The sequence below is a fragment of the Aethalodelphis obliquidens genome, unplaced genomic scaffold (genome assembly GCF_003676395.1).
Source record: "Aethalodelphis obliquidens isolate GAN/ISIS:26980383/991018 unplaced genomic scaffold, ASM367639v1 scaffold11, whole genome shotgun sequence".
Taxonomy (NCBI): domain Eukaryota; kingdom Metazoa; phylum Chordata; class Mammalia; order Artiodactyla; family Delphinidae; genus Aethalodelphis; species Aethalodelphis obliquidens.
In genome coordinates, this window is record NW_020837955.1 from 29,404,793 (window position 1) to 29,428,724 (window position 23,932).

Consider the following 23,932-nt stretch of genomic DNA (forward strand, 5'->3'; position numbering starts at 1 on the left):
AATATATTTTTATTTTTAGTGGTTCTTCTGGAATCACACTATTTTCACCTGAGGAGAACATGTAAAAGAATTTTGGAAGTCAGATTCTTAGAACATAGATGGATTTTTCACTGTTTATTCAAGATTCGTCCAAGCATTTACCATCTGTTAGAACTGTCTCTGAACCTGACCACATACTGAAAAAGGTACTAGATCATAAGATGAGTAAGATATGAGCCCTGCCCTGAAAGTGTTTACAATACCCCAGCGGAAGGATCTCAAAGGAATCTGGGTTTTGGTGCTGGTATAATTAGCTCTATATCGATGAATCTGGAAATTCTTGAAAATGTACTCTCCTAAATTCAGATTACAATATTTATGTTTCAATGTATATTAAAAACAAAGCTATAACGATATTCTATTTAGAAAACCACTTTGGATTTACCAAAATAGCAAAGAAACATAATTAGGCGCTACGAATCAGGACCTGGAACTAGGTTGAGGTAAGAGAGATTTCCTAGAATAGCGTTTAAGGAGACACTCACTCTCAGGGTCATGCAAGTGCAGGGTCAGCCTTAACAAGGATTTTTACCCTTTGCCTCTTTAAATTTTACATTCTAGGCATCTCTCCTGCCTCACCCTAGTTCTGGCCTGGCTATGACTGTTTAAGAAAAGAATAATTTTGTGTTATACTTGGTGTTGTATAATTGGTCCACTCCATGACAAGTGTTTTATAAAATATTTCTGGCTTACCAAAAGTAGAACAGTGCAATCATGGGGGATTGAGTTCCTAAGCAAAAAGAGTATGCCTACTTTCTGGAGAAGGGGTAGATACTAAGGGAAAGTTGAAATATAATTAGCATACAAAATGATTACCAAGTTAAAAGCTTCCAACTATTCAGATTAGAAGGAATTCTCATACCTAAACCATTCTATTAACTATAACCATTAGCTTATGATTTTGCTGATTTCAGATAACTTATTTGGAATTTTTCTAAGATCAATACCAAATGAACTGAATGAACAGCAATAAAACAACCAGAAAAGTTACAAGGCAATATCAAGAGTCTTTCAAGACAGATAATTTTGGGTATTAGTACTTGGAGTTCCCTAGTCTAGTATAGATGGTTATTCAGGACCAAATAAGGAAATTCTAAATGCATTTGGTTCACAAGAATATAACTCAATAACTGAAGAAAGCAATAATTTAGTTTTTCTGAAAACTAGTTTCATATTTAGGTACATTAATAAATACAGGGTCAATGATAAATAACTTAGAAATAAAAGGCATTGACATCAAGTGGAAAAGGTTTTCCTATTAAATCAAAGTCATGAGAACTTGAAAACATCCTGTCAAGTGTCGGTGCATCTGGTAATTCAGTGTTTAGATAAGAGTGTAAAGGAGCTTTCTGAAAAGTTCCGAATACATGTAATGTATAGTAAAGCATTTTCCCCTTTGTTGGCTTAATTCTATTTCTTCTTCTCTACACATGGTAAGGATGTTCAAGAGCTGCCATCCATTTATTTTGGGTTGATGGTAGATTGTTTTCTTCTTTTGTTTTGCTTTAAAATTGAACATTTTTACCTACCCAAGTGTTAGGTTATTGGAACTAAGAATTTCACATACAGTTCTCAACAGAGCCTTGAAAAGTTCGGTTGTTGCGACTTATTTGTAAAATAAATCCCATATTTGGGATGGTCCCTAAATGAGGTTTTGCATATTCTGCAATAATAACAGCAAAACAAATCATTCCAAGCTGCCATAATGGTGCTAATTGTGTAGAAAGATGTTTTTGTGTTTGAAAATCAGATGGCTGAGGCTGCTTTTAAATAACATGCCTGGATTTCCAAAGCAAAACGTTCAAAATCATGAAAAATCTTTTTACCAATGAAAAATGACAATTCTAGGAGAAAACTATTACTCAAAAAAAAAAAAAAAGACCTTAATGACTTGGCCATCTCCTCTATGTTAAAAATACCTATATTTGTAGACTACATGCAATTTTTCTAGTTATAACTCTTAATTAATGATTTATAAAATGTTTAAAACACCAAGCCCAAAGAAGTCAAAATATTTTAACTATGTAATTGAAATCAACTCAGAACATAGTTACATGGGATTTATTACTACTGGGCCCCAAATGCTTTTCCTTCCCTAAACATGATTCCCTACTAACACCACCATAACAAAGTAAAATCCAAGTTTATGAAAATAAAGTTCGTGGAGAGTACTATTCTTCTGGTGACCGAAATCATCACAGAAAATAATTTTCCATTAAAACATTAAGGAATCCGTAAATTAATTTCATTAGAGGCAATGGAAGAATACACATATATACACATGCATACTTTCATTATGCTAGCCATTTTCTTATTTAAACCCTATAAAAACATTTTTAACATGTATTGCCCCAAATTTTCATTTTGGATCAGTTAATCTCTGTTGGAGAGATCAAGACTCATAAATAAATTATATAATCTCACTTTAAAAAAAAAAAATTGCGGGCTTCCCTGGTGGCGCAGTGGTTAAGAGTCCGCCTGCCGATGCAGGAGACGCGGGTTCGTGCCCCGGTCTGGGAAGATCCCACATGCCGTGGAGCGGCTGGGCCCATGAGCCATGGCCGCTGAGCCTGCGCGTCCGGAGCCTGTGCTCCGCAACGGGAGAGGCCACAACAGTGAGAGGCCCCTGTACCGCAAAAACAAAAACAAACAAACAAACAAAGAATTGCAATCTAAACTTTTACTTATCTAATGTCTTGAGTAAACAATTCAGATAAACATTATTCACTCAAACTTTTCTCCATCATTTACTGGGTAGTTGTCTAGTCTCTTTGAGTCATCTTTTTCAGAGTCAAATTTTGACTTACTGTCACTGAAATTTTATAAGATTGCATAAATGTCAGTTATAAATCCTAAAAACCAAACGACACTATGGCAAATTTAAGATCAATTTTTTATTTAAGTATACATATCATAGAAAAGCTTTATCTCATAAAAATATGCCCCATATTAAATAATTTTAAAGATACGTAATTACTTACATATAATGCTTTCAATCTAGTTTATTATCATGAATCCTTTGGTCCCCAAACCTGCCTATGTTTACGCTCCTACTGTTGGATGTGGAATACAACAGCCCCACAGGGAGGGGCAAGAAACAAGGGTACTAGGCAGACCAGTCTCAATTATCATTGATGATGCTGAGAGGTCCTGCACTGTGAACATGTTATTCAAACGTAAATGAGAAAATAAGCTGTATGAGTGACCTTCATGAGGTTTTTCACATAAAGTGAAATATCATATCACTGAAGATTTAACTACTAACAAGCTACGCCTAAGTTACTTAACTACTTCTGAGTCCTCTGAGGTAACATCAATATCCAGCTTCCAGCTTCCACTCTTCAAAATATTTCTCCATTGTGCGCCTGGATCTCAAGGTGCCAACATTCACGGTAGGTATGATTTTCTGCGGCTTCAGCCATTGAACAAAACGTTTCATCTCTAGGTAGCTGCTGTGTTCACTATAAGGAATCCCTGCAACACGAAAGACAGTGCCTACTAAAAATCAAACTAATAAAGAAAACTGCACAAGCCCAAAATAAAATAAAAGAGAAAAGGAAAGCAATCCAGAGTATTTTTGCCAAAAATTCATTGGTGCTTTTTTTCTGATAACAAAATTTGCTAGTATCTTTTACAAATAATAAACATTAAAATGATACAAAAACTTTTGAACATTAAAAAATTCTATTACTTTGCTATGTAGACACTTAATAATAGGCATTTCTATAGATTCTTATTTATAAGTAGGCTTTTCTTTTTAAACAATTCTTCCCTTTAAGCACTTTGCCCAGCTATTGATTTCAGGAAAATTCTGGAAGAAATATGAGTAAAATTTAAAGAGTGACAAGCAGAAGACTCTTGATTTCCACGGCAAGTAAGCAGATTCCATCCCCAAGCTTTGTACGCATAAAAAGGAAAAAAAAATTAAGTACTAAAAATCTCTTCATCTTCTTTACTGAAGATCAAATACCTCAGAGAAAGAGGGAGAAAGGGTCCTGTTTTGAGAAAACTGGGATCCAAAAATGTTTCCATCAGCCATTATTGTAATAAGCCAATCTCTGAGGACAATGGTAAACATCCTCCAAAGATGAAAAAATTAAAGTCAAGTCTGTATCTCTTGCTGTCATCACATCTAATCCACTGTCTTCCTGTTCTTGATGTCGCAGTGTCATTTAAACTTCCAGAACACAATGGCACTACCCACCCCTCCTTTCAAGTAGTTCTACAATCTCTCCTACATGTCACTGATCACACATATAGACTGATCTGTATTAGTCAATGTCTATTTACTACATTCATACTCCTTTATATGCATTTACAACATACTAAAGATACAGGTGTAGAGCATGAGGAATGATTTGAACCTGTTAAATTATTAAAGATTCTTTGGTGCCTCTTTTTCCCTGGATCTTAGTTTTACTGCTTTTAAAAAAAATGTAAGGTAATTACAAACATTAAGAGTAAAAAAATTGAATAATTATACCATATATTGAAATGTTTCCTTTGGTCTGGGGAATAATACCCGCCATACTAGTTAACTTGTTAGAATGCGTCCATCCTGTAGGTCGAAAAGCCAAAATCTGATCATATTTCCCACCACACTTCTTCAAATGATTCTGTAAACCCTGTTAAATAAAAAAAGGATATTTATTTAATGGTCAGTGAAGATGGGTTATATGGAATAAAACAGAATGATTAAAATGTTACATTGGCACAGTCACGGAGTTTTCACTTGGTGAACATTAACTTGGAAAACCTAGTGCTGTGCTCCCCCCAAAAATAAAATCACGGAAAAAAAAATCTTTTCCCCTTTACTTACCTAAGTTAAACAAATTTAAGTACAGTCTGAGAAAAATAAGATGAGGCAACTTTAAAGATAAGTAATCATGTGTTTTAAAATTACAATTCAGATAGCTACCAAAAACAAACAAAACAAACACCTCTCCAAATCCTACATTTATTAGGATATTAGAGATACTAGCATCTAATACTATCCTTATGAGAGATACTGATATTAACACTGGTAAACATCAATCCAAACATATCCTCATACATATACACCAGTAGAGGTCTGACAGATGGATAAAATATGGAAATAACTTTATAATGGCATTATACTCAACTCAGACATACATTTTAAGATGCATAGTATCTAGTGTTCCCTTTTCAAGTGTTTACTCCTTTTCACCCTTTATGCATGAACTAGAATAATTTCAAAACTTTTCACAGTGCTATGATCAGAAGTAATATGCTAATAAATCTTGAGGTCATCATTAGTGAGGTCATCATTAGTGAGGACATTAGGTAAGATTCTCAGAAAATCAATGACAAAGGTTCAACCTTTGAAAGATAAGAGAAATCCAGATAAATATAACAATGACAAGAGGGATACAAAAAAAACTCTAATACTTTTTGGGCTAAAGATTCAACCCAGAGTGTCAAAGGCTTAGTGTAAATTTATAATAAAATTTTAATTTTATTTAAAACAATAAAAAACCTAAAGTGTATGTAGTATCATCTTGGATTTCTAGAAGTCTTCTTTTTCTTCTTCAACCATACATACTCTACTGAATTTTTAAAAGATGCTGGTAGGAAGTTCTGAAGAAATGATAAAGACAAATTCACTCATCCATCTATTCATTTGTTCAATAAATATCTGTTCCAGTATTAACACCAGGTGCTGATGTCAGAGTGGTGAGACAGCCTTCACCTTTTGGAAGTTTACAGCCTAAGGGGAAGACATCAATAAACACCACCTTCTGAGTCTTTTTTTTTTTTTTTAATGGAAACCATCTACCCTTTCCTAACTTTTTAAGACTCTCATCATCTATTATACCATCAGCACCTAGGAACTTACAGATTGATCTCTTCAGAAAGGACTCATTTTTTAGTATAAATTCCTAGAAATGGAGATAGTTGAGGATTTACCCTCTTTTCCATTATTATCCAAGTGGATGAAGAGTGCCAATTTCTCTAAATCTCAGCACAGGAATATTACCTTTTTTAAAAGTACACCAATTTGGTAGAAGACAAACACATCTTTTTTTTTTAATTTTTCTTTTTGATTACTATTTAAAGGTTGAACAGTTTACTGTGTTTATCAGACATTAAGATTTCACTTGACAAATTAATAATAACCCTTTGATTTCTCTTTTGCATCAAATAATGATCTTTTATTAATTTGTATACCTACCATTAAACAGTCATATTTCTTACCAACTACTACCCCCCCCCCCAAAAAAGTTTAAGTTATATAGCTATATAACTAAGTTTTCATTACCATATCCCTGGCCCTGCAAATTTTCAGATTTTTGTCTTACTTAGTCTAAGATCTATTGTAATACTATTTGCTTAATTACTAATCCCTCTCTCTTCCTGTCCTCACAAAGAAAAGGAAATAATAGGAAACAGGTTTAGCGCAATTAAACACATAATATCATAAACTGAGAGTCCAGCTATCAATGCAGGTCATCAAACTTATCCATTCTTATTTGCCTCTGTTAAAACACTCGGGAGAACCCACTCAGAAGTAATTTCATGCTTTTCATGAGACAAATTAGAGTTACCATGAAAACATCATTAATCTGTACACAAACAAAAACATAGGATATTATCATATAAGCCAAACACACAGAGAAGACTGCTGACAGCCACTAGTCTTTCATTAACCACAACTGCAGAACTACTATCATGAGGAATTTTATTATCATTTAGTCAACATAAAGTCCCTGATCTATGACTTGTCTCTCTGTTTAGTGGTAACCAGTTTGTGATTAAAATGCATTCAGTAGATGCCCCTAAAGTTATTTTTTCAGTATGCAAATAATCATTTATAACATTACTGTTATAATGTTTTGCCACATCCCATGAATAAGGTTTAAATCAGAGGTGATAGTAAACTATATACTTACATATATGAACTTGGGATGTTGAACTAGGTAGCACGAATGGTTTTATTTATAGGGTTTCTAAGTCTTTCAAGCCTGCCTTAGAAACCCTGACAATTGTATCAGGTTTACATTTTCACAAAAAAGTCATTAGCTCTGATACAATAAAACTATTTTTGGCTGGTAAAAAAAACTGGCTTTAAGTACTAACTAAAATATAGTCTATGGTAACTGTCAGCTTCTGCTCCGTCTGTGTTCTGAAGATATGAAATTGTAAAAAATGTCATCAATATCTGGCCACTTTCATGGAGGAAGGGGAAGGGCTACTGAACAATACCAACAACCTATGACAAACAATGGAAATAATACAGGCAACGATTTCAGATATTCCTTTTTTTGTTTTTTGTCTTCAAAGCAGGTAACTGCCAGGTTTTGGGGTGTTTTTTAAGCATACAGTTCAGTGGTTGTTGGTATAGCCACAAAGTTGTATGACCATCACCACTTCTAATTCTAGAACATTTCATCACCCCTCCATAAAACACTGTACTCATTAGCAGTCACTCCCCATTCCCTCTCCCTCAAGCCCTGGAAACCACTAATCTACTTACTTCTTCAGATTTACCTATTCTGGATGTTTCATATAAATGGAATCACACAATATGTGGCCTTTTGTGTCTGGCTTCTTTCACTTGGCATGTTCTCAATGCTCATTCATATAGTAGCATGTAGCAGTAATTCGTTCCTTTTTACAGCTGAAGAATATTTCTATTTTAAGTATATATAACATTTTGTTTATCCATCCATCATTTGATGGACATCTGAGTTGTTTCCAGTTTTTTGCTATTATGAATAATGCTGCTGTGAACATTTGTGTAGAAGTAGACACATGTTTTCAATTCTCCTAGGCATATACCTAGGACTGGAATCGCTGGTCATATAGTCACTCCATGTTTAACTTTGAAAGAAATTAACAAACTGCTTTCTAAAGCAGCTGCACCACTTAAAAATCTCATTAGCAACGCATGAGGGTTCCAGTTTCTCCATATCCTCACCAACAACTGGCACTGTCTTTCTTAGTACAGCTATCCTTGTGAGTGTACAGTGGTGTCTCACTGTGGTTTTGATCTGCAGTTCCCTGATGGCCAACAGTGTTGATCCTCTTTTTATGTGCTCCTTGGCCATCTGTACACCTTCTCATTCATTCCTTAGCCCTCTGCTGTCACTGGCTTTCTCCAACATCACTTCACTGAAACAGTTCTTGTGCAGGTCATTTTTTCCTCATATGACCTCTCCACAGCATACGGCACTTTTAAACACTATTCTTGGAAAGGTCTAGTCCCTTCATTTCCATAATATTCTTACTTCCCCACCCCTTTTGTCCCTCTAAATGGATAATTTGTCCAAATGAAACTAAGTTAGCAGGAAATAAGGCTGTATTGCATGAAGTAATCTTTATAAAAATTATAAAAATATGCTATACCCTCCGCAGGATATCAGTGTTCATTTTATAATTAACCAACATCCTCATTAGCCTCCATTAAACTGGCTGCCTCTCAAATTTAACATATGTTTGCAAAGCTGGCTTAAACACCAGTGGACAACACTATGACTTGATTATCCTAGACATTTTTATGAATTATATACTCATGAAAATAGGCCATAAAATTTTTACCATAATCTCATGAAAAGAGTAGTTACATCAGTGAGAATTTCCTTACTCAAGGGACAGAACTAAAATCCTAATTTTCTTTACACAATGTAAGTGTTATTATTTATAAGACAGATACAGTAATCAACACCTAAGCTATTTCAAAAAGCTCCATAAAAGTTATTTCATAAACATTATAGCAAAATTAAAAACATATTTTTTGGTGTACATTATGTTCTGAATTACTTTTTTTTTTTTTAAGATGTTGGGGGTAGGAGTTTATTAATTAATTAATTTATTTTTGCTGTGTTGGGTCTTCGTTTCTGTGTGAGGGCTTTCTCTAGTTGCGGTGAGTGGGGGCCACTCTTCATTGCGGTGCGCGGGCCTCTCACTATCGCGGCTTCTCTTGTTGCGGAGCACAGGCTCCAGATGCGCAGGCTCAGTAGTTGTGGCTCACGGGCCTAGTTGCTCCGCGGCATGTGGGATGCTCCCAGACCGGGGCTCAAACCCGTGTCCCCTGCATTAGCAGGCAGATTCTCAACCACTGCGCCACCAGGGAAGCCCTGAATTACTTTTAATACATAGGTTTGATGTATTCCATTGCAAGGTGTCAAAACGTTAGTAAATGGAATGAATCTTAGTATCTGAATAAATCTGACAAATGAGCCCCCATAAATCACAGGGAGGTCATGTCATATGTATCTTAATTTATATCTCAGAACTAGCACTAGAACTTTCTCTTTCACTTCTACTGTTTCATTTAATCCTCACCAGTATATTTTCAACGTATATCAATGTTATAGTGGCTTAATATTATACAGAATAGACCTGAAGAAAAGTAAGAACTCCCTAGAATTCTCCACTCATTTCCCTACTCATCCAGGAAGAATGGAGAACAATCTCAGAATGTTTGAATGACCAGAGAGCTGCACACTTTTCTATTTTTGTTTCTTCCTTTATGACAGTTCTCTAGTTCTTAAACGCCTGGTGGGCATATGAATTACTCTATACAGCTGCACACACACACAAACTTAAAACATTTAAAATTCCACTTAAAAAATTTTCTAGGGCAAAGTTTACTTTGACTCCACTGTAACTGAATTCCTCTACGTTAAATGCAAGTAAAATGGGATTCTAGTTTACAATCATCAGATTGCCTTTTCTAGTTCATCCTAAAAAGACATGTCTCTTGAATGCTTACCTTAAAATTAATTTGCATCATTGGGAGAAGGTGAACCAGCGAATTGCACATGTCTGTAGTGATGAGGGAATTAATTTCTGGTATATTGAAGCACTGTAATGTGCTATATTTTTCTTTGGACATGCCCACTTTTGAACCTAAAACATCAGCAATGGCTAAAGGAAAAGTTTAAAAATAGTAAAATTACAGCTTATGAAAAAAATAAAATTACAACTTAACTTTAAAATAAGAATTTACCAAATTAAAAGAAATTCAAAACATTCACACTTTTGCCATAATATCTCAAAAAGGCTGAACAGGTTTGTCAGTTAACTATGTGGAATAAATTGTGAGAAAGCCAAGAATTTATTTTTAAAGACCTAGTATTTAAAAATTGCATAAGATGTATGGAAAGAGTTAGAGGGAGGGAAAAAACAAAATTTGGAGGAGTTAAAACCTTAGCTTTATCATTTCACGTCTTAATGTTTGACATTATGGGACCACAGTTAAGAAGAAATGGAAGTACTTTGCAAAATAGTACAATACTATATAGACAAACTACAGTTACATATCCAAAAATCATTTAGGAACAAAAACTAAAACTGGTCTCTAAAATAATTAATTGATGGTTATCATCAAAGAATGCAGTGAAAGACCTATGCACTAGTCATCTTTCAAAGTTCACTAAAATACTAATGTAGCATGGACTTTTGCTCTATAAACATTTTGCAGATATAAAGGCTACCGTAAACATACTTATCAAATGTTTCCATTAAGTTAAGGCTTTCAAAATTTAAATGAATCAAACTCTACCAAATTTTTCTTTCAACCTCAAAGGTAATATTGAACTGTTTCAGGAAATAAATATCAACTGAAAGAACAGAGCCTGAAAGGGCTTTATGCAAAAAGAATCTGATCTTTAGAATACAGTAAATTAGCTACAGCTACCACCCACCTAGGAAGACTTTCTCTTTTCCAATAGAATAAGTGCCACAGACAACAAGAGCACGTGGGTTTAGAGTTACAGTCTCAAAGGCAGTGTTGATGGCAAACTGGATAACCTCTTGCTGAGACGGAAAACAGTATTCTGGGCTGCAATATCTGTAATATGGAAATATGGTACTTATTAAAAGAACAACAAGAAAGTCATAGCATTAAGTTGGATGCTATTTTAGAAAACAAGCTTTAGCAAAATTACATACAACAGCAGTATAGTACATTAACACCACCACAGTTATCTCACCAGTGCCTGTGGTTAAAATATTTGTTACCAGCTATTGATTATTTATGATGGAACTATACATTTCAATATACCTTTTTAATTCTATTTCTTTTATAACCCTCAAATAAAGAAACTGCATTTTTTTTCCTTCAAGAATATTTCTAGGTAGCTATTTTAGCTATGAATTATAAGCCTTAATATCTTTCTTTTTAACCCCAATCCCTATCAAAGGAAATATGATTTATAGGGATTAACTTTTTGGACTAAAGAATTCTGATTTAGTTAAAAAAATTATATATATATACATATATATATATATATATATATATATTTTTTTTTTTTTTTGCGGTACGCGGGCCTTTCACTGCTGTGGCCTCTTCTGCTGCGGAGCACAGGCTCCGGACGCACAGGCTGAGCGGCCACGGCTCACGGGCCCAGCCGCTCCGCAGCATGTGGGATCTTCCCGGACCGGGGCACGAACCTGTGTCCCCTGCATCGGCAGGCGGACTCTCAACCACTGCGCCACCAAGGAAGCCCAAAAAATATATATATATTTTAAGATAATGAAACTGAACATGAATTTGGTGAAGTAGCATTAAATCAAACAGTTAATATTCATCTGGTTGTTATTTTCTTTTAGGAGATATAGAAATATATATAGTATCATGGGACTACAGCAGATCCAGTTGGGTCTACTTCAATACAGTAACACCCAATGAAAAATTAACACTATTAGTTATAGATATTTGAGATGAAAATTAACCACTTTTTCACGAAAAATCTCATAAAGTACACACATTAAAGAAATATTTTTCCAATTTTCAAAATTGTTTTTGCTGTTCAGCCATAATTCTTATTATTAAGAAAAGACTTAGTCCTTTCTCCTATAAATACTCACAAAGAAATCCAGAATTGTATGTAGAATTAAGTAACAAAGTTTAAAAAAAATTATTTTCTTAGTTCACCTAGTATTTAGGTGAATGGAAGAATTAACTATAGTATTAGAAAACTGGTTGTGGAAAGACCGTCTCTTACTAAGATATGCCATCCAAACTCACTTCTTCTTGAAACAGGTTGAAATGGTTAACATAATTTCTGACCAATTGATGAGGTATTTCAATATATAAAAGAAGATAATAGCTTATACCATTATGTAGCACTTAGGAATTCAAGGTTGCCACTTATAGACTACCTTTTGGAGAAAGGAACAAAGTAAGTTTGAATATTCAGACAGAATCTCATTCTCTGTTTTTTTCTTCACAATCATGCTTAATAGTTACACAGACACTTTGAAAGGATAACTTTAAAGGGCGTTTTCCTAAAGTTTGCTCCCAAATTTTTCATCCTTGTTTCAATAGCAAGGTTTTTACATAAACCATATTTTCAAAAGGATATTACATAAAAAATTGAGCTGGAGTCAGTTAAGCCATGCAATCCAAAATTTGTTCTTAAGTATATATTTTTTCAAACAGCATCCACCTAATACTTAAAATGATAATTAGACAGTAAGCCATCATTTTGATTACCTAAGCAAAAGTTCAAATTATTCATAACATGCAGGGCAAATGCTGTTAGTGGAAAAAAGAAGTACACAAAGTTTCTCTTACGTTGTATCTAAGTAAAGCGTGTGGACTTTCTGGCCTGCAAGAAGAGAACGTTCCATGGTGGGATCTGCTCTGAAGTCTCCAGTGTGTAGTATGACATAACCATTAGGAAGATAAAAAAGGATCATGACAGCACCTGGACAGCTGAACACAAACATTTCAAAGGAATATTCTTAACACAGGCAAAGCATCTGAAGAAAGAGTGTTCATTTCAATATCAACAAGTTAATATACTTTATTAGCTGACCACAATGACATAGCATTGTACTACAAAGGTATGTAGCATTTTAACTTAAGGAAGTTTATGTCACACACACAAAAAAAATGGTGTGCAGGAAAGGGTTAATTCAGCAGGCCAGTGTTGTGCAAACTCCACAGGTCCCCAAGAAAGGCCTGTCCTTAGGAATAGCCATTGGCTGGCCCTTGGGAGATAAGTTTAGAGTCCTTGAAATATTCTGCCTGCTAAGAGTGTTTTGTATGCCTGACACATTGGGCCATGTGTTACTAGTTTGATAAGATAGTTTATGTTAACAGTGTGATCTATGGTGAATACCTGTCTTTGCTCTCGGGGACTGGCGTCTAAGTACCCCAGGTCAATCAGCATGGGTGTTGCATGTGTACATGATTGACCCTCAATAAAACCCCTGGATACCAAGGTTCAACTGAGCTTCCCTGGTTGGCCACACCTCCTATACACACTGTTGCTGGGAGAATTAAGCACATCTGTGTCACTCCACTAGAAGAGGACACCTTGAAACTTGCACCTGGTTTCTCCTGGATTTGCCTCCATTTGCCTTTTTCCCTTTGCTGATTTTAATCTGTATCCATTCACTGTGATAAGCTGTAACCACAAATAAAACAGCCTTTCTGTGTCCTGTGAGTCCATCTGGTGAACCATTGAGCCTCAAGGTGGTCTCGGGGACCCCTGACACAATGGGGTTTGGAAATTACTGCCGAAACACAGAGAATTTTCATTTTAAATTCTAGGAAAACACAGGAAATAATTACAATTGTAATTAAAAACTTCCCCTTATCTCCCTGACTCCCAAATTCAGGCCCTGATGACCTCACTAGAGATTTTCCACTAAACTTTTAGGGAAGAAATAATAATAATTACTACATGACACCTTTTAGAAAATAGAGGAAGGAATATTTCATGAGACCAGTATTACTCTGACATCAAAATAAGACAAAAGTGTAGTTTAAAAAAACCCTATAGACCAATATACTTTTTAAAACAGACACAAAATTCCTTAACAAAATATTAGCATATCAAATCCAGCTATATATTTTGAAAAAGGGTAATTACATGAAGACCAAGTGGGGTTTATCTCAGTAATGCAAGGCTGGTTTAAGTCCATCTTTGTCATTTACCCCATTAACATTACAGAGGACAAAAGTTGTACTATCACCTCAATAGATGCCAGAGAAACATTTGACAAAGTTCAACACCCATTCACGATTACAAACTCCCAGCAGAATAGGAATAGAAGGGATTTTCCTCAACCTGATAAAAGGCATCTATGAAAACCCTACTGCAAACATCATACTTAACGGAGAAAGACTGAAAGCGTTCCCCTTAAGATCGAGAACACGGCAATATGTCTGCTCACATCACTCCTATTCAACACTGTATTGAAGGCATAATCCCGTACAATAAATAAGAGAAAAAATATCATTCTAAATGGAAAGAAAGAAGTAAAACGAAAGCATCTTTATTTGTGGATGACATATGTAGAACATTTTCAAGAATCTACAAAAAACCTACAACAACTAATGAGCAAGCTTAGCAAGGTCTCAGGATACAAGATCAATAAACAAAAATCAGTTGTCCAACAAGAAGTGAATGGAAAAAATAATTGTATTGTGTCCATACAATAGATAGTACTCAGTAAGTAAAAGGAACACACAACAGCATGAATGAATCTCAAAAACATGAGGAGTGACAGAAGCCAGATACAAAACAGAAGATACTATATGATTTCATTTAGATGAATCCCTAGTAAAGACAAATCTAATCCACAGTCATAGAAAACACATCAATGGTTTCCTGGGTCAGAGTCGGGGTTGGGGATTGACTGGGAAGGAACACAAGGAAAACTTTTGTGGTGGGGAATATTTTCCATATTTTTATTGTGGTGGGAATTACATGGGTGTTTACTTTTGTCAAACTTCAGCAAAGATCTAAAATGGGTCCATTTTATTTATGTAAATTGTACCTCAATAAAGTTGACCAAAAAAAAAATAAATCAGAACCTGAGTTATCATAATTGGTGATTAAAAAAATAAACAGCAGCGAAGTTAGCAGACAAAAACTTATAGGCAACCTGAAAAAATAACAAGCCTGGATTTTAGGAAACCTAGGTTTAGTCTTAATTTTAATTCTCTAGGCATCTATGATCTCTAAGGTACATAAGGCTAACATTCTATGGAAATTACAAAGATGCGTGGCTGACCGACAGTTACATTTTGGCAATGTGAATCCTGACAGTACTTTACATTTAAAAAAATGAGGGAAAAAGAAAACCAATTTCCAAGAAAAAAATCTTCCAAGACTTTAGTATCAAAAACCTAAAGGATTTCTTAAAGGAAAAAAAAAAAAAACCTCTAGAATCTGAATGGAGTACCAGCTGTTAATTTGTACCAGCTGTTAATTTATGTAAGTGATATTAAAGAAAATGGCAAAAGGTTATCTCTTAAAGAACAGCAGCAATATGTTAAAAGATTTTTAAAAAAATAAGATGGAGCCTCATGTAAAGCATAGTAATTTAAACTTCATTAAAAAATGGGTTAGAGAACACTTAGAGAATCTATGTTTAATCTTTGATCCTGTAATTGGGTACATTTTTTTTCAAAAGGAGAAGCACACTTTACTTAACTGTTTCTTATCTTACTTAAATAAGACATTTATGAAATATCAAGCATAATAGTTCCAATAAAAAGTTCTTAAATAACCATGCAATGTGTTTTCCTTTTGAATATTTAAAAATAGGGTATTACTAAGGTAACTTTAATACTTACTGATTGGCATCTAGCAAAACAACCTTGACACCATTCACTATACATTCAGTGTCTGTCGGCAATGGATGGATATATTGTTCTTGCACGTGAAGTTTGCTCTTCAACAGATTGCCAGTTATCTGCAAAACAGGATGTGCCTATTGCTGATACACTAAAACATTAAATATGTCTTTTATTTCATATCTAGTTTAGAACCCAAATATCTTAATAATCTCTTGGTTCTCCCACTTATACTCATGTAAACCCTCCAGAATGCCAGGAAGAACTTTCTAAAATGACTGTGTCACAACTCTGCTTAAAAACTGTCACCGATGCTCCCTCACCTGTAAAAAGTCCATTATCCCCATCACGTCATACAAAACCCTTCATGATCTGGCCCCTACCCATTTCTGTGGATTTATCTCCTGTTATTCCCTATCTTGTCTTTAGTGATTCTGAATTATCTGAAGTTCCTGGAATGGGCATACTTCTTAGGTGTCTGTGCCTTTACACAAACTCTTCTCTACCTGGAAGGCTCTCTCCTCTTTCCTCTGCCTTGCTCTGAAATGAGACAGACCTGCGTTCAAATTCTGGCTCTGCCATTACTAGCTCTGTGACTTGGGGCATGCCACTTAACCTCTCCGAGCCTCAGCTGCCTCATTAATAAAAAGAAGATAATTCAAGAATGCTTGAGGATGAAATCAAATTCTAGCCAAAGCCCTTAGTAATACACATTAAAATGCTCACCTTTTCATAATTATTTCAAGGTATCTCTTTCACCGTGAAACTTTTTCTAACTTTAGCCTAGGACACAGTAAAGCCCCGCTTCTCTCTACTTTTAGGCATTCTGTTCACTTTTCTATTACAATACAGATCCCATTGCGGTACTGTCTGTGAGTGTATAGCCTGAAGGTTCCCTGAAGTTACGTATTTTGCCTTGAGTATCTTTTTAGGCATGCAGTAAATATTTACTGAATGAAACTTACATGTTTCAGTACATCATGAGGTATCAATATTTATTGTTTCCACATAATAAAGCATAATTTAAAAAATCTATTGTAACTATTGACAATAACTCATTCACTTTTAGAATCTCAATGTGGAGTCTGTTTTTTCATATATTTTCTAGAAGAATGATAGATCTTACAATCTTAATTACCTTTTTTTAACCAGACTGGTTAGAAATTCGCTGCATTCTACAAATTCAGGATTTAGGATACTAAAACTTACCTCACTACAATAAACAGGAAACGTGAAGTTTTTAGACAATCCAGCATAATGATCAGAATGAAAATGTGTGAGAAAATAGGCCGTGCAACCTTCAACCGATCCATACCGAAAGGCATCGACTGTAAAGCCAGTTCCTACGATGAAAACACCAACACAGCTGCTTGAGCGATAGCTAACTAAGTAAAAGCAACCCAATTTGCTTATATAGCAAACCCTCTGACACCTTTACATCTCATTTCCAACTTAACTTTACATTTTAATTTAAAAATCTACACCACATAAATTCAGTAAAAGGTGATACTAGAGATGAAAATGAGTCTTACAAGTTTCCATTAAATATCCCGGTATAGGCTTTTTAATGAATAACTGTACAAAAAAATTAAAAACACTAGCTACGAATGAGTTACTTTTTTGTTTTGCTGAATGTTTTCACAATACTTACTGGGCACCTAAAATCCTTTACTTCTGCAAAACAGCAAAAGGAGAATGCTAACTTTCTTTTAAAACATGAATTCTCAATGGGGGTGATATTGGTATGCTCCTAAGGGGCAAAAATGGGTGATGACCCAAATAATCTAATGGCCCGCCGAAGGGCCACAGTACAATAACAGATAAACAGGGTATCTGTAGTATTTGACTTTCATTGTGGGAGGTGGGGAGGAGGAAGGGAAACAAACAAACAAACAAAAAGCCTAAACAGCCTCCCTAGAGGAGCAATAATGAAAAAAATAAATAAAAAAGATGGCGCTGTTCTGAAATTTGTTCATGAGAAAAAACAAGTGCGCTGACTGTGATATGCAGGCAAATAAACATACCTCCACAATTCTACGGAGGCCTATCCACACGTGGCCCACTAATTCTGGGCTCACTTAAAATACAGAAAATTAATCAAAATAATTATTAAAAACAGAACTGGTACTATGATGTACATAAATGCTTTTCTTTACATAAATATTTTGAACAAATTATACTGAATAGATTTAGAATATCAAAAAAGCATACTAAAATTTTTTTCTGAAACCAAGTATATTTGGGCAGTTTTATATTCTTTTCAGAAGAAGGGTACCTGTTTTCTTCAATAATAAAATTCATTTTATGACACATTTTTCTACTAACTCATCTATGAAGACATGAGAAATTATAAGAACATGAAAAGACTGAGAAACTAAGTTATGATATGGTTTAAAAATGTTTAGCATTTATTATGACCTGCATAACCTGTGACATTTTCCTTCTTCGAAGCTACTTAGTACTTGCATTTTTCTTAAGTGCTTAGAAGCTGTTATTATGGTTACTTACAGAGAGCCTTTCCTCCTTCTGTATTAAGCTGATCTATATGAATCTTTGTCAGATCTGTAATATCTATCTAAATAGTATAGTACCTTATATATAAAATATGTTTAATAAAAGTTTGCTGAATTGAATGGAGTAAAAAAGATTAAATAGGAAAAAAAGTCTGTTACAGGTCAATGAGGTATAAAAAGTAAACACACAAAAAAATTGTTTCACACACACATAACATGGGCAATGAACATGTAATACAAAAAAGTTGCATCTTCGTAGATACAGTAAGCCTTGATATTTCAACTTACCAGGTATTTTCTTATAAAATGGACATGTCCTTTTCCTTAATTCTCCTGCATTCGATGACTCTGGGATTTTCGTGTTCCCTCTCTGCAGCCTGCCATGAGCTGATTTTACGAAGACTCTGTCTTTACTTAACTTGACTGTTCCAGGTTCTGTCTTGTTACGGTGACCTGAACTCTTCTGATGTACTCCTTCCTGCAATGAATCTGACTTTTTAAGTCTCTTTCTTTGATGCTGTGACCTCTTACGAGAAAGTTCCACAGAGGGCTGACTCTCACTTAAATTATTTGCCTCTAATTCTAAATCACTTAATGATTTTTCTGTTTTCCTCTTGCGCTGCCGGGACCTCTTTTCATTAGGACTTACAACTGTATTTAAGTTCATCCCTTCTAATGCACTTTCCACCAGCAATTTCTCTTCTTTTCTTTTGGGTGGTAGTCCAAAATACACACCTATATCCATTTGCTTCATTACCTTAGTAGAAGGTTGTGATGCATTACACTTAGGGCCAGATAGCAATATTTTCAAAGACTTAGCAGCAGTAGGTGTACTAGAAAATATCGCTGTATTTAAAGCTGTAACTTTACTGTCCAGCATACCATCTAATGCCTTTCTGCAGAAACATGCTGAGTTCGTATTGTGCTTAGCACTGAAATTCTTACTTGATAATTCTCTAGTTTTACTTTGGGTTGGTTGGAAAGAATGACACCCTCCTCCCTGGCTTTCAAAAGGTTTTGACATTTTACTCTTAAGTAAGGGAAGAGAAATTTGATTGTAAACAGCTGATTCTTCAATTACCTGTTTATTTGACTGAGATGAGTGAAATTCTGGCTCATCAGGTTTTGCTTTAGTAGCTTGGCAACTAGGAGAAGTAAACCTCTCTGCTAATGCAGGTGGAAACAATATAAAATCATCAGTATATGCTGGATCATCACGTAAAATAATACTCTTATTTTGGAAAGTAAGTTGAGATGAATCATTTAGAGTGTTGCATTTATACAATTCTTCATCGTATTTATCCTGAGTTAAGAAGCTATCCACTTCGGGGCAGCTCTCCTCCTGGTCCTTCAGTAAAGGGTCATGGAGTTTTTTAGACAAAGTGGAGCTATTTTCATCTTCTTCTAAGCTGCCATCTTTAGAGCTTCCTGTAAAAAATAGTTCCTGTTGTGAATCATCCAGCTTTTCATCTGTATCATAAGTTTCTTCATCACTTTGAAGTGGAGAATAGGAGATTTCACAGTTGCTAAAGCCATTTTCTGGCAATGTCAAATTTATGTGTTCTGGGCTGTTTTGACTGTCTAATTCTTCAGCAGGAGGCAAACCAAATCCTACCAGTTTGTCATTATTAACAAGTTCTGTAAATGGTGGGACTTGTTGGGAAGTTTGGCTATTTGTTGAAGAGGAAACCTTTTTATCAGTTTCAGTTGGAGACTGAGATTTTCTTAGACATCGTGTCACTAACAAGGGATCAGTTGAAACATTTTTTTTTAAGTTATCTGTTTGTTTCTGATATGGAGACCATCTTTCCTTACGGCTACAAAGAAAGCCTGAATTAGCCTCACTGAAACTCCCACCTGACTCATGGGATGGATCGCTGAAAAGACTATTACCAGCCCTGCTTTGAGCTAGCAGGTGATGAGTGTATCTCTTGTAATGAGAAGGAATTGTTGAGGAACACTGAAGAGCATCAGGACACTCTGAAAATTTTAATAAAGAAAAAAGTATTACCGGATCAAAGCACAGACTAAGCTTTGACAGTATTAGCGCTATAAATTAACATGTAAGTGGAAAGTCATCAGTCCAACTTTGAGGCCTTAGGACAATAGCTATCATTATATAAACAAAAAATCAGCACACAATAACAGTAATCCAATATGGTTTTGCAAGGTGCTAGTTATTATTTTTAAATCAATATATTCTTTTAAATTTCTTTTCAAATACTCTTTTCCCCCCCAAAATTTAAGACTAACACCTTTTTCTCCCCACTAAAAACTTTCACAAATATGAGCTCCTCCAAAATGCATGTCATGCTTGAACTAGGTATTTCTGAACCAGGTGCTACAAATTGATCCCATCAGTTTCACTCCGTCCCTATTGCTCAAGCAATAAAGAGTAGAGAAGGCTAGTATGTCTCTCACAGACTAAAGTTCTACCTCAATTTTTGCCTTATCAGGCAACACATATGTATGACAGTTGCAGTACCAAATTAGGTTCCGTTATTTAATATTCACACTGTATATGAAACAGTAATAGCAATCTTAATTAGAGCTGTTCATACCCTAAACATTTTAGTTTCTGTTCTAAGATTTGAAATTCAGTTTGATAAACTGGTTAATAATAAGGCTTTAATAATCTGGAAACTATTCCCTGTCATACCTTTATGACTGAGAAACAGTCTGTAAAGCATCTTGGCATACCCCACCCCTTGTATGTTCATTTTCAGGCCCGTCAAAAAATGATCCACTCCCCCCGCAAAAAGATGTCACATTAAACTGGAGACTTCATTGCTTAAAAACCCACCTCATAAAAGTATATGTTATAGAATAAAATTCAATTCAAGAAGAATCCACCTGAGATTATCCATTCAAAGGAGTTTAATCAGTGAAAAAACCAAGAGAAAAACTCTTTGAGGTAGCTTCATCTATAAGATATTTCACCCTGAGTGCTCACCACGGGATTCCAGCTGCCATTTCTGACTTTCAAGCCACTGAAAAACAAATTACTAGCATTTGATGAGGCTTTCACGGTTGTATAAGGCTGGTGCCAATTTTTTTTAAGTTATTTTGCATCTTCATGCAGTACTTTAAAATGAGAACTAGAAGTTAATAATAAAACGTCTTCTGAATCTTAGTTAACACGAAAGCCATACTGAATATTATTTTTATTTTAATGAATTTTGATCCTTTGAGATTTAAAAATTTATGTATGGTATATATAACTTTTAAATAATCAAATCATCAATAACCATCCATTCTCCATATACTACAAGTAGGATTTTCTACATATTAAACATGATATTTATTATATAGTTTAAATGATAACAGAAACATAGTATTACTTCAGTTCTCATTTGGCACAATTTTATTTATTAGAATCTTAATAACCAAACACTCCTTCCTAGTTCTTCTTTCTGTCCATTAGCATGATGACCCCAACACAGCCATATTTAGAAGGCTGGACTACATTCATGATTCTCTAAAAGTTTGTTTCATAAAAGATAACAAAATGGGCAAGTTGTTTAGCTTTTAAGACCCCTCATCTATCAGATGTCAATACCACCTACCTTATGCAGCTGAAAATATCTACCATAATATGTGCTCAATTAACATTTATGAAAAATCACAGATTTTTAGGGACTCTTATGAAATAGTAAAATGCATTTATACTGTTTTCAAGTTTGCAACTTGAATTGACTGTTATCTTTTTACCCTTCACAAGAAGCGTACCAATGCATTACCTTGTTTCCTTCTACGGTTAAGTCATTTATACTTTGAGTATCTCACCTCATTTTTGGTTTACTGCTTACCTGGCTTGTTTCACTGGACTGATATGTCTGGCCTAATGCAAGTCTTTTTGACTATTTAGAGTCCACTATCTTTTTTGGAATCTTACCTGTTTCGGAGACTGGTATGGAATCCAAACACTCAAAAACATGCCATCGAGGTGTTTGACCTAGCAACGAGGAAAAAGGCATCTGGCAGTTTGGACAGTACCCATCATAAACTGGTCGTATCTTCGGAGACACGTGTTTGTTTTTGTGAGTCCTACAGTGCTTTCCTGGAGTGGCCTCCCTGTCTTGACACTGCTGAATACCATCTCCACAACTAGAGTTCTGACTGGAAGCGACAGAAGTCTGACTGTCTGTTTCTCCAAGGCACGTTTCGGGGGCCTTAACCTTCTTTTTACCTTTTACATTTCTTTTTTTATTTCTGTTTCGTTTTGACTGGTATTGTCCATCTGTTGCTTTCTCAACAGATTCTGGAATATTCTCAGAGCAATTATTTGGATGTACTTGTTTGGGTTTTCTTTTGGATTTGTATTCCCAGATGTCTTGTTCCAGAAAAGCATCCTCTAACATGGCAAAATGATTTTGATCATTAAAGAAGCACTAATCTTAAGTAAATTGAGGGTCTATGTCTTGTTACAAAATTTTTAAATGGAATTATTTTGCTCAGGAAAATAAAGTAACAGAAAACCCACCAACTTGATGGGAATCTAAAGCTCTGATAATGAATATATTGGCAAACTACAAACCTTATACGTGAGAACACCTACTGTTTCATTTATAGCACAATAAAATTAACATCTGAGTTTTCCATTGTGTGTATTTCGATTCAGGTATCTTGGCTTTTTCCAGGACTTGATTCATAAAAAGTAGTGTCAGTAATACTTTGAACACTAAACCCCAATGGGAAGTATAGGTTTAACAGTTCAATCTTAGAAGGAGCTTCGTAAAATTGTTATAAAGCTCCTGTCAGCTCTCTTTCAACTGGACAATTGTCCAAATAATTCACAAACCCAACCACAGCCCCTGGGCAACTGGCTCAGCAGGTGTTCCAAACACTTAATGGCTACTTCAGTTTGCTAGTAACACTAGTCACACCATAATCAAATGTGTGTGATTAGCAAAAAAAAAAAAAAAAAACGCGCCCTTATCCGTGACTGGTGGATATTCGACAACTTCAGTTTCCTGGGTCAATCCAGTATCTTCCTCCAGCGGCAACGAACAAACACTGCACAATGAACAAACAAAATTCAAGTACGTGAAGTTGTGCTTGCACTGAGGCCACCCACACTCCTATCACCAGACTCCAGAGGTAGTCTGCCTGAAGGCGATCAGCTCTCTCTCCAGCAGCCTCAAAACCAAGCTTCACCTGCCTGATGCCTCCCACCGGCTCGACCGCCTCTTTGGGCATTAAAGGCTGCAAGGCCAGCGGAGTGGGCCCTCACCCCCTCCAGGGAAGGGAGCGAGGGAGCTGCCAGCACAGCTCGCTCCACAAAAGCCACCAGTGCTCTCCACTTCTGAAGACAGAGGCCGGGCCCTCAGGGATCCCCGCGGTCGCCCACCTGCCACCCTCGCGCCTCGGGAGTAGCTCCAGCTGCGTCCGCTCCCATCCTGCCCCCTCCCCCTGCTTGGCTGACAATCTATTCGCACCCGCACTTTCAGCACTGTAGGGTAACAAAATGCTGCGTTTGCATATAAGCCAAGGCCATTGGCTAGTCACTCCCAACTTTAAGAAGCCTACTCCTTTACCTTTCGTGCCGTGGCGGGAACAGCTTCGCGTTCCCAGTGCTGTGTCGAATCAGCTGATCCTGGTCTAAACGTGAGACTTTAAAAAGAAAAAAAGTTAGGGCCCTTTTAAATCCTACGGATTTATTTTGTTTTGTTTTAGTTCTAAAACCTGCTAATTTCCAAAGTGAAGGGTGGGGAATTGTTCTCTTGGAGCTTCTAGAACGCTGGCCCAGAAGCCTTTTCCGTGTTGAATCTGGCGCTCTGAATGTCCAGGCTCAGCTGCGGCGAGAAGATTTAGAAGG

At 35.6% G+C, this 23,932-nt stretch overlaps 1 protein-coding gene across 2 annotated transcripts; it reads right to left on the minus strand.

The window, feature by feature from the left end:
• Positions 1-2,918: 2,918 nt before the first annotated feature.
• Positions 2,919-23,750, minus strand: DCLRE1A (DNA cross-link repair 1A). 2 transcript variants are annotated; one of them, XM_027112654.1, is made up of 10 exons: positions 23,652-23,750; positions 22,010-23,130; positions 18,403-20,094; positions 16,811-16,944; positions 15,602-15,720; positions 12,584-12,724; positions 10,710-10,855; positions 9,776-9,930; positions 4,523-4,664; positions 2,919-3,513 (listed from the first exon to the last, which is right to left on the minus strand). In XM_027112654.1, the coding sequence occupies exons 2-10, from the start codon at positions 22,473-22,475 to the stop codon at positions 3,353-3,355; spliced, it is 3,156 nt and encodes a 1,051-aa protein (XP_026968455.1). In that variant the 5' UTR covers positions 22,476-23,130; positions 23,652-23,750; the 3' UTR covers positions 2,919-3,352. The 2 variants fall into 2 exon arrangements, with proteins under 2 accessions (XP_026968455.1, XP_026968456.1); XM_027112655.1 differs by lacking the exon at positions 23,652-23,750 and adding an exon at positions 23,465-23,523.
• Between the last annotated feature and the right edge of the window lie 182 nt (positions 23,751-23,932).